This window comes from Amblyomma maculatum, chromosome 1 (assembly GCF_055883805.1).
Source record: "Amblyomma maculatum isolate TAMU_Amacu chromosome 1, ASM5588380v1, whole genome shotgun sequence".
Lineage (NCBI taxonomy): Eukaryota > Metazoa > Arthropoda > Arachnida > Ixodida > Ixodidae > Amblyomma > Amblyomma maculatum.
Window position 1 is genome coordinate 104,405,713 of NC_139344.1, and position 12,016 is coordinate 104,417,728.

General features: G+C 48.9%; 1 protein-coding gene across 1 annotated transcript in view; it reads left to right on the forward strand.

The window, feature by feature from the left end:
- The window catches only part of LOC146203401 (serine/threonine-protein kinase 31-like), a 237,328-nt gene that overhangs the window by 42,793 nt on the left and 182,519 nt on the right, over positions 1-12,016 (forward strand). Inside the window, exon 3 of the mRNA XM_084588737.1 lies at positions 982-1,043. Coding sequence (XP_084444863.1) covers positions 982-1,043 — 62 coding nt within the window. The remainder of the gene's footprint in view (positions 1-981; positions 1,044-12,016) is intronic.

Sequence of the window (12,016 nt, forward strand, 5' to 3'; positions counted from 1 at the left end):
CGTAGCCGAGCGCTATTGAGGCCACGGAGAAGGAAGCCAATGCATGCAGTGCCCTTCTCCAGGTAATTCCAGCAGTAATCTGCTAGTAAAGTTCTGAACTACTGTCCAGGCATAGACCAAACTATTTCTACTTACAAGCGAAGCTTATGCTCCAGAATATTTGCACGCGCGAATTGGTTTCGAAGGCGGCGTCGCTTGGCACAGTGTAGGCACGCTGCGTTTTTGCCTATACCCCATGTCGCTGCCGATCGCAGCGCCACCTTTGTTCACAAACATGATGCCTGCCTATATGTTTCATAAGGGCACGTGGTCGACGGTACCACACGGTTTTTATTTAGTCGACTACCACTGATGTCTCTATCCACCCCTTCTCCTGGCAGTAGACCTCAAATTTTTTGGTACGTCTCCTTAGGTAGCGTCTTGCATTGAAAAAATGATGTATGGCAACAGCTTATGGCCATCTGCCAGGCTTACCATCATCACCTTTAGTCTGGTTTTTTCATTGCCAGTAGTCCTAATGCAAACTTAAGGGCACCTACACTGTGTACAGGTACATTGCAGTCTGGTCGGCTTCTCCAATATACCCCAATGGCATATTTGATGAATGGCACAGATTGACAACAAATGCAGGATAGCACTGATAGCGGGATCCTGAGCCAGCAAGTGCAAAACACAACAGTATGAGTTTGTATAGTTTGAGATTTTTCTGATTTACCCTCCTTGGTACCCATGTTGCCAGCGTAATCATAAACTGTGGAAACTAAACCTGAGTGGTCATGGCTTCAAAATGGCTGCACCACGGCGCTGCTTTAGGTTAGCCGAATTATGGTATTCGATTGTAACGTGAGGGCAACTTTGAAAGCCGAAAAACCTTAGCAAAAACTCGTTACATTCGAGTAAAAACAGCATGTTGTGTTACTGACATATAGCTCTTGTGGTTGTGGCACAAATTTTGTTTTATGCATGATTTTCTTTGCACAGGCACTCGGCAACAGAAGAAAAATCGCCATGTGTTCTCGGAGGTTGTAAGCTCCACAGATGCTGTAAGTATGGAGATTGTTGCAAGCAGTAGTATGCTGGGTATTAAAGCTTGCAGATTTAAATGTAGGCTTCCCAAAACTGGGGAGGGCCATGTATTAGAGTTAAGAGCAATGACATTCCGCAGCTACCTTTGCCAAGCAAGGTAGGGAAAGGCCGGAGCTGAGAAGATCTTATGTTTTATTTTTATGGCATGCACCATTATATGTAGCACACTCGGATTCATTGTGTGGATGAAATCTAAGGCTACCGAGTGGCCGGTGACAAGAGGAAGAAGGGAAAGGGGGTGGGGAGAAAATGTTAGGATGCTGTCAGAGGGAGAGAGGTAGACAAAAATAAAGCAACAGCTTTCCTGCTTTTTTTGCGGCTGCCCTTTGCTGCTGGCGCCGTAATGGGATCTCGAGTGATGTTGCAATCGATGTCGAGACTTATTGAATGATTGCTTATGATGAACTATAAAAATATCTTATTAAAAATCTCATGCTAAATTGTAAAAGTTATAATCGCGTTTGCTGAACTACTTCTCAGTGGAATATTCAGTATAGACCAACACTGATCCGTGACGCAAGCACGGTGCAGTGGCGCTGCTTTCGCTAGGCTGGCTTGACTGGGGATGAAAAGAAGGCTTAGTGTCTGTAGGAATAGATTTTAAAGCAGTTTTTTGATTTCACAGTGTGCCTATGAAGTCGTCATTCATTGCAGAGTAACTATGATCATTGTAGAACATATTTTGAAACTATGAAGCCTCATATAGATGAGGAGTATTTTTTAAAACACCGCAAAATCAAAGGGGGTACAAGTCGGGAGTACAGCCCATAGAAGCACATGCAAGCGAGAAATCTATTAGATAATTTTTACTTTTCTTAGATCACGTATAAACACGGCAGATGGTTAAAAGTTAGCTTATGTCTTGAAGAAAGACTGACGAAGTATACTATGTCATTTTGATGCCCATCAATTTTTAAGTGCTTCGATAAATGTGCATTGCAAAGCCCAACATGATCGTGAAAAACTAGCTATCCGCTGGGTGCTTCTCGCAATCGCGACAGCTTCTCTTTGTTGTCCGACGTGCTGCCGCACAGGCTACATTCTCTCTTGAAAACTGTGCTGCACAGCACGGTAGATTGTCACAGAAGCCTGTAAAACTGGGTAGGCTGATTTACTTTCACCTACGCAAAGGCACTGGCAAAAGAAGGCACGAAACCGACTGGCAGGCAAGCACCGCGAGCGAAGAAGACGAGTGCGTGCCATTCCCCCCCGAGCTCGCCACATGGCGGCGCCAGTAAGATAACATTGCGGCATTGCCCCTGCCGGTGGAAAAAGCATCGTCCCGATGCCGAGTGTCGGATAACCGTAGTCGGCAAGGATGCTGCGTTCACATAAAGCAGTTAAAGGAAGCCAAAAAAAAAAGACACATGTAGCTTGACCTCGTGGGAGTGGAAGGGCTTCATCCTGGCGACATGTATGACTTCTGATTGTGCTTGCCATCGGAATGAGCGAACAGTTCCTTGTGGGATCACTTTGTAAGTGACGTCGCTGTGTTTGCGTTGTACTTCGTACGGGCCGAAGTAGCGGCACAGAAGCTTCTCGGAGTGATCCCGCTGGCGAACAGGTGTCCACACCCAAACCAGGGTTGTAAATTACCTCCCTGTGATAAAGGTTATAACGTCGAGCATCTTTAGCTTGCTGTGTCCAGACTCTCAGTCTAGCCAGCTGGCGAGTGGCCTCGACATGCTGCACGAATTGGTCAGCACTGGCAATAATGGGTGGGCAACATCTGGCAGTAGCACTGCGTCCAGCATGGGGGCAGCTTCGCGACCGTACACCAAGCGAAACTGTGCAAAGCGGGTCGTTTCCTGGACTGCGGTGTTATACGCAAATGTTGCATACGGTAGTATCTGGTCCCAGTTCTTATGGCCTTCGTCGACGTACATAGAAAGCATATCGGTGATGGTTTTATTGAGTCGCTTAGTAAGGCCATTCATCTGAGGATGGTAAGCTGTTGTTTTGCGATGACAAGTGCCACTGAGGCGCATCACTTCCTGGGTTAGAGCTGAAGTAAATGCCGTGCCTCTGTCAGTTAAAACGATCGCAGGGGCACCGTGACGAAAGACTAGATTAAAGATGGAAAAGTTCGCAATATCAGTAGACGTGCCACTGGGAAGAGCTTTTGTCACACAGTAGCGGGTAAGGTAATCAGTGGCGACTATAATGTACCGGTTGTCCGATGACGTAGGAAATGGCCTGAGCAAGTCCATACCGACTTGGTGAAAAGGTACTCGCAGAGGAACAATAGGCTGCAGCAGGCCAGCCGGCTTGACAGGTGGTGTCTTCCGATGTTGGCAATCACGGCACGTCCTAACATAGCGCTGAACAATAGCGGCAAGCTTGGGCCAGTAGTACTTTTGTTGTACTCGTGCCAAGGAGTGAGAAAAACCGAGATGTCTGGCAGAAAGCTCGTCGTGGCATGCCTGCAAAACGTCGGTACGGAGCGACATTTGGACCACCAGCAGATACTGAATGTCTGTGGAAGCGCAGTTTTTCTTGTAGAGGACGCCACCACGCAAGCAGAACGATGGCAGGCCACGCGTGAAAAGGCGAGGCAGTGATGAGGCGGTTCCCTCAAGATAATCGATCGGGGGCCGCAGTTCCGTGTCGGCTCGCTGCTGTTGAGCGAGATCTGGCGTCGTGAGCGCGCTGAGAACGGAGTCATCTGTTTCAATTGAAGAACACGGGGTAGGGTCTCGGGATAGACTGTCAGCATCACTGTGTTTCTTGCTGGACTTGTACACAATAGTGACATCGAACTCCTGTAAGCGGAGACTCCAGCGGGCTAACCGGCTTGAAGGATTTTTAAGGTTCGCTAACCACTCTGGTGGTCGCTGACCACTCTAAACGGCCGACCATACAAATACGGCCTAATTTTGTTACCGCCCACACAACTGCAAGACAGTCCTTTTCGGTAGTAGAATAATTCGCTTCGGAATGAGACAGGGTGCGGCTGGCGTAAGCGATCACCCGCTCAACGCCATCTTGCGACTCAACGAGAACTGCACCGAGGCCAACGTTACTGGCATCGGTATGCAGTTCTGTGTCGGCCTCCTCGTCGAAGTGGCCAAGTACGGACGTTTGGAGGCGCTCGCGAAGCTTCTCGAAGGCCCTTTGCTGCTTGTTGGCCCAGATAAAAGGCTGGTTATCCTTTGTTAGATGAGTTAATGGTTCCGCTATCCGGTAGAAGTCGTGCACAAATTTCCTGTAATATGCACAGAGGCCCAAAAACTGACTCGCAGAACTTTTATTAGTGGAGGTCGGGAATGCAGATACGGCAGCCGTCTTCTCTGGATCAGGGCTAATTCCCTTAAGGCCCGTTTACACTAGGCCGATCTATGTCGGCCGACCATCGCCAGACGCGTTTTTTGCGTGGTCGTCGTGCTTGTCACACGGCGCCGACGCCGACAGCGCGCCGATGGTTCACCGACGGGGATGTTGGTCGGCCATCGCCGAGAGGGAAGCGATCGGGCTGCCGTCGGCCGATTTCCTAGTCACACTACGATGACGCGATGCCTCACTGCCCGCGCCGACCAATAGCAGTCGCTGCCTTCACCTCGCCCCGCCCATAACTGCATCTCTCGTCTGCTGCAGACCCCGGGCCACTGATTTCGATACCTGCTTCTCGCTTTTTGCCACTTGTTCACCAAATAGCGCACGTGTTCGCTAAATGAATACTTCATGATAATAGTAAATGCTTTGCCATTCGAGAAATTTTATTGGGAATGCGCCGATGACGACGAGTGCATGCCATTGCGGCTGCAGTTTACATCTGTGTGCATACACACACGCTGCTCGTTTTCATGGCAATACAGCCGCCTGCTGGGCTCTACTTTACTCGGGTATTTTCTTTTCCCTTGCTACGGCTGCACATTACGCATTTACGCAACGCGATAACGCCGCAAGAACCGACGATGAGGCGATATACCGCATGAGAAATGTTTGGGATTTGGTTGTTGACATCGCACGAGAGCGGCGCTTCCTGCTAATTGTATTTGCTTTCTTCGATGCCATCAATGCTCGATTCTGATTCCTTTTAACCGGAAGTATGTTCGGCTACCATTTGCATGAATTAAAACGGTATTATTTGTGTCCCACGAGTGCTGCCGACTACTACCAGCCGCCCTCAACATTGCTCGGCAGACCGGGTTACGCCGGCGCTTACGGCTTTCTGTACCAGTGTCCTGCGATAAAAGCAAACATCGTTCTTAGGTCACTATAACCAAACCTACCCTCGATGACCGTTTACACTCGTTCAAACGTGATAATTTGCTCCCCACGATCGTTGAAATCACACACACGATTCCTGCGGGCTCGCTAGGCCTACTCGCCTTCAACGGGGCCGGCGTCGACTCATGTTCAACGAAAAAAGCACACCCGAGAGTGTCGAAGTGTGATAATATGAAACACCATCCTTCCATGCCTATATTTTAGAATGTATATGACACAGGGAAGCGCAGCCATGCACAGTACGTCGTTCGTTGGCCTTTCATTTTCGCTTGCTCGACGATCTGCCGAGAACTGATCGGGTGACCGTCGGCCGATGCGTTTCGTTGGCGTCACTGGTCTGGGAACTTGTCCCACTACGACGACAGGCGGTCGTTGGTCATGCTGGCGTCGTTGTCGGCCTAGTGGGACTGACCGGTGCATCAACGACAGGATCGGCCGACCGACTCGCCGACCACCGACGTCGGCGTCGAGTCGGCATCGGCGTCGCGTCGGCCTAGTGTAAACGGGCCTTTAGCGCTCATGACGTTACCCAGAAACTTGAGCTGTTGGAATGCAAAGTGGCATTTTTCTGGTTTTAGTGAGAGCCCAGCCACGCGGATGGCATTTAGCACGGCCGTCAATCATTTAAGGTGCTCCTCGTAGATCGCAGAGAAAATGACAACGTTGTCAAGGTAGACGAGGCACGTCTGCCATTTCAGGCCGGCTAGGACAGTGTCCATCATTCTTTAAAAGGTTGCTGGAGCAGAACGCAAACTGAAGGGGAGCACCTTAAATTCGTACAGTCCGTCAGGAGCAATGAACGCGGTCTTCTCTCGTTCACATTCATAGACTTGAATCTGCCAGTACCCACAACATAGATCGAGCAATGAAAAGTATCGGGCATGGCGGAGTCGGTTGAACGAGTCGTCGATTCGAGGCAATGGGTAGACATACTTTTTCGTAATTTTGTTGAGCCTTCTGTAGTCGACACAGAATCTGAGTGTTCTATGCTTTTTAGCGACCAGAACTGGACGGCTGGATCACATCGTCGCGGAACATTTCATCAGCCTGCGCCCGAATAGCCTCTTGTTCGTTCGCCGAAACTCGGTAGGGGTGTCGGCGGATAGGGCACTCGGTGGGATCAACTATAATTCGATGTTTGGTTACTGACGTCTGTTTCACTTTGGATGTGACGGCAAAGCAGTCACGGTAAGTGTCCAGAATTGCTTGAAGGTGGCGTTTCTGGGTAAGAGACAAAGCAGGATTCACGTCAGTTTGAGTTTGAACAGTATGTCCAGTGCTCTCGGGAGGGTTCTCGTTGAGCAGCGAAAGGGTGCAGTGGGCAGAGGGCGCACTGACTTCGTCAGAATAAGTGATGGCTGTACCTTGCGGTAAATGGTGGTATTCGGCACTAAAGTTTGTTAAAGCAGTTCAGTTCGTTTATTACTCAAGGCAGAGACCCCCCGAGCGACACAGACTTGTAGGCTCAACAATAAATTCATGTTCGTTTCCGTGAGGCCTTGAAGGGCGGGAGGGTTGTCGCACTGCACTGTAACAAACAAGCTGGTGCATGGAGGTAGAGTGACATGGTCGTCGCAGACTCTGAAAACTGGCCTGCCTGTGTAGTCGTCGCTGTGCTTTGTGTAGGTGTCGGAAATTGCGCGGTGAGTGGAAAAAGTCATCATGAAGTCATGGAGGTCGATGATTGCGTCGTTTTCTCTAAAAAAATCAAGGCTGAGAATCAGATCCTTGGAGCACTCTGCTAGCACAACGAAGCAACACGAGAAAATTACGTGACGAATCTCAACGCGAGCGGCGCACACTCTGAGCAGCATTACCACATGCCCTCCGGCTGTTCTTATCGGGGCTCCATGCCAAGGAGTCAGGATGTTTTTCAGGATGGTAGCAAGGCCATGACTCATAACGCAAAAATCACCGCCGGTATCTACAAGGGCAGTCGTGTGGTGGTTATCAACAACGATCGGTATCTTGGCGGAAGTGCGACGTGGCAGGGATCATTGGGCTGAAGGGTCGTTCGTTGCGTCGAATTGCGGCATCGAAGGTAAGCTTCTGTGATCGTCGGGAGGTCGTCGGACTCATTGGTCATGCGGTGCGTCGATTGGGGGCGTCGGAGCAAAGCTTTGGTGGTCGTCGAAAAGTGGTCGGACTGTTAGTCGGAGTGAAGGGTCGGAGGTCGGTCTGTGTGATCGAATCGGTGAGCGGAGGATGTTGGTCGTAGTGTTCATCGACGGCGGCCCTACCCTCGAGGGTTGCCGTCTTCAGTTTTCCCGGCGCAGGCTTGGGGACTGCCTGAAGGAAGAACGGCGGCTGGGGGAAAACTGTCGTGGTGATGGTGACCTGGACTGGCGTCGCTGGAGGGACGCAGGTGGGACGTTGTTACTGAGGTATTGGTCGATGTCCCGAGGTCCTTCGCCTTAGCGCGGCCGAGGGGCTTCCGGTGAAAATCCACGCAAGCCCATCCGACAGTACGGGCAGTGGCGCTGTATGTGACCGGCTTCGCCGTAGTGAAAGCACAAAGGTTGATTGTCCGGCGTGCGCCACGCGTGGGCTTTGCAAACGGGTGGTCGAGCATCAGGCACACCAGTCGAAACTGGATATCGGGGCGCAGGACGAGCGGGAGGAGCAGGGTTGCAAGGTTCCGATGGTTATGACGTAGGGGTACGCAATATGTCGCTGTACTTCAGGATATACAGCGCAGGCGGCTGAGGTGTTGGTACTGATGGCACTGCTTGGCGGAGCTCTTCGCGCACAACATCAGAGATGCCCCCAACACGCAGTAGTTGAGAGAGGGCAGCTTTTGCAGCTTTTGCAGCTCTTCGCGCACAATGCTTCGGATGAGTTCACGAAGGGCTTCACTGTCGTTTCCGGCAATCGGCAAGCGGAAGTCCACAGCAGCGATGTTCGCAAAGCGATCAAAATGCACAAATCGCTAATTCAGGGCACGCCCAATGCTTGTTGCTTCCTTCGTGAACTTTGCCACAGTACAAGGAGGGTCACGTACAATGCCAACAAACAGCTGCTCCTTGACGTCTGGTATAAGGTGGCGCACTTTCTTTGCCTCAGACATGGCCGGATCCGCCCGGTTGAAAATCTGAGTCATTTCTTCGACAAACATGGCGACACTCTCATTAGGCCGTTGTGATCGGGTCTCTTTTCTTGCATCGCTGCCAAATGTTCCGAGCAGCTGCCGTTGGAAATCCTGCCAGGTGGTAATGGTAGCCTCATGGTTTTCGAACTACATCTTGGTGGCATCCTCTAGTGCGAAATAAACATTCTGCATCTTCCGCTCCTCATCCCATGCATTAAACACAGCGACCCGGTCGTAGCTGGTAAACCAGTCCTCAACGTCTTCAAACGTGTCGCCATGGAACGGCGTGGGCATACGCAGTGTATGGCAGATCAGCGTCTGGGCACTCACGGGAAGCTGAATGGTCTGGCTTGCCGCTGTAGTCATCATGGTTCGTGGTGGGGAAACAAGGGGACCACACTCGGGAGCTAAGTCTCTCAAGCGGCGGCTCGCCTTGTGTGCAGGTGTCGTGTAGATGGGCGTAGGAGGCACCCAGAGGATCTTCGTACGTGGGATGAGCCCGGAAACTCCACCAAAAATGCCACAGTCGCCAGTAAAACTGGGTAGGCCGATTTACTTTCACCTATGCAAAGGCACCAGCAAAAGAAGGCACGGAACCGACTGGCGGGCGAGCACTGAGAGTGAAGAAGACGAGCGGGTGCCAGTCTCCCGAGCTCGTCACATGGCGGCGCCAGTAAGATAACATTGCAGCAGTAGCAGCGGACCAAAATGGCCCATCTGCTCACACAAGTAGCCTTTGTGAACGCCGCTGTCGTATGCGATTTGATTGCTTTTTGTTTGTAGCTTTGCTTAGGCTACACATCTTAAATGACTGTTATTAGTAAGCAAATTCAGTGCATACAGCACATCAGGCTACAAGATAATTTTGCGTGATTTGGAGAAGCACCCAGTGGATAGCAAACCTATCGGCAGTATGTATGCCTTTGAAACATAGCTTTAGCGGCGTTTTAAAAACAGACTGTGTCTGTAATAAGGTAGCATAGCTCTCGCCAATGTTTAACCACTGGCTACTTCTTCTGGGGCTCATGAAAGGGGGAAAATGTTGCGGTGTTTACATGTGTTTCTATGGGTTGCCCTCCCAACTTGCACCCCTGTACGTTTTGCGGTGTTTCAAAAATACTTCGTCTTTGAAATGGTGGTTCATGCTTCGACAGTCTTTTCTAGGATGTTCATGGTTGCTCTGCACCGAACATCATACGTGCCTCATGCAATTAGAAAACTGATTTGAAAACTTTCACTTGCATGCATACCTATGGGCGCTAAACTGCTTAGTTTCACCCCAGTCTGCCGCTGCGTTGTGAACATACTTTTTGTTTGTAAACATGGTGTTGGTCTATACAGTAAACCCTCATTAACTCGAAGTTCTAAAATCTGAAAAAAAAAAAAAAAAAAAAAAAAAATGTTGAGATAAGGGAAGTTTCAAGCCAAACAAAATGCTGAAAATTTCAATGACCGGGTCACTAAAAGGAGGACCGGTAACAACTGGCACTGTTAACAAATGGTCCACTGCATAAGGGGAGCTTTTGTAATAAATTCAAAGGAATTCCCATGAAAAAATGAGTTTTACTACTTTGCAAAAAAAAAAATATAAAAGGGGTCATGTTTGCTGGCCTGGCATTGGCATTTGGCCTGACAAAAGTGTCCGCGAATTACTGAATGCATCGGTTGGTCGTCACCTCTGCATTTCACTTTGTTGCAGAGCAAGCGTAGCAAGTTCTTTTTTGTGCAATTGTTGGTACTTCTCTAGGCTCTTCGTCATCAGCGTCGGACAGCATTTTAGTACGCTCGCCTTATATAGCATGTATTCTTCAGAAGTGATTTCGTGGAAATGTTCACCTGTTTCTGGTAGTCATTTCATTCTTGCACTGCTTTTCCAGAACACTTCCCCTTCTCACTTTATGAAGGGCATTTGGGTGGAGAGGTGCATAGCAGCTGTTTTGCAGATTATTTTCATGTGAATGCTGCTGCGAATTAAACTTGGATGTATGATAATCATAGTGAATCATAGTAGGAACATTCTTTGATTTTTTGTTGCCTTGACCGCCGAATTTGACCGCCAGGTTGTGTTGAAATATCTCCACCACACCATTGTCTTGCACATAATTTCACTTGAAAGGTGTCTTAATAGTCATAAGTATACATAAACTTACGACTATACAGAAACATATTTCTCAGCTGTGATATCTTTGTAGAGCACTGGACTGGTGCCTTTTTGATACCTTTAGGTAACCAGGGGTGCTCTGTGGCAGCTCCAGTGCATACCAGACTTTAAGAAAACTTTAATGATCTGTACACTTATTGGAAGACTCCAGGATCAGTTTTTTTCTTTTACCTGGTGCTCACCTTCTGTGGGATAAAAGGATAAAATTCTGATCCTTACCTTGCTGCAAGTCAGATCATTTCAAATCATCTCCCCAAGCCTGTAGTCATATAGTTTTTTTTTTTTTTGCTTGTTTCTTGACATTGGCCATCTGCTTTCTTCCTAAATGCAATCAGCTTGCAGTTTTGGTAATGTGCTGCTCTCACCATTTGAAAGATTTCCTGAAGCCCTTCACATAAATAATGTGTTTTGAGGGGTATGTGCTGGAGCTGTTTTGAAGGCATTACCCTCATTCATGGTAGGGTTATTCATAGGTGGCCACTGTGAGCAATATATTTCTTATGAAAAATTGGTCTGATATGCAAGGGAACATTTGGTCTTATTTGCTGACATTTAGTCTCAAACACTCCGGTTTTGCTTTCAGAAGTCCTGTTTTAGAGTATAGAAAAGTTTTGCGGTTTCTAGAACTGCACTTCTGTAGGTTGTTCGATATAGCCATTGACACGCCGTGCCCCTCCCAGTGGCACTTTTATTGCGAAAGCAATATTACTCTAGGTTTCTAGCCTTCAGCGCACCGCGGCTGGTAGCCACGTCTTACCCACGTGACGCTGTGACGTCACACCCCACGTGACACTAGGGTGAGAGCTGGGCTATCAACTCGAGCGGTTGGCAGGAGCTGCCATCTTAAGTCACTCGTTTCACATAAGACGGTTATGTCAGAATCAGCCTGCTAGGACCCTGGCATTCACGTTACACCCCTATAGGCCACTAAGGCACATTCGTACAGCTTGGTTAAAGCGGGGCTTTATATGTGGGCTGAGGAAGAAGAAAAAGAAAACAACACTTGGTCACCCGCAGCTAATGTTTTCGCTCAATATTTGGTTCAGCAGCGTTGAACCCTTGTAATTTATTTCTTATGGTGATCTCTGATCACTTTTCGCATGTGGTGCCAGGTTAGCCGTACCTTTGTAACAGCAGCACATTGCTGTTGTACAGTGAAGCCGACCTAAGTAATACCTTGTAGTGACTATCACTGCTTTGCCTAAACCATTGTTTAAATCAACTATGGTTTGGTTGGTTGGCTTGGTTTGTGAGGTTTAATCTCAGGCTATGAGAGATGCCATGGTGGGGGGTTCCAGAAATTTCAGCCACGAGGGGTTCTTCAGTGAACACTGACATTTCACAGCGCATGGGCTCCTTGCTTTTCGCCTCTATCAAAAATTGTCCGCCTCAGCCGGGATTGGATCCGGCATCCTTGGGCTCTGTAGTTAAGCACCCTAACCACTGAACCA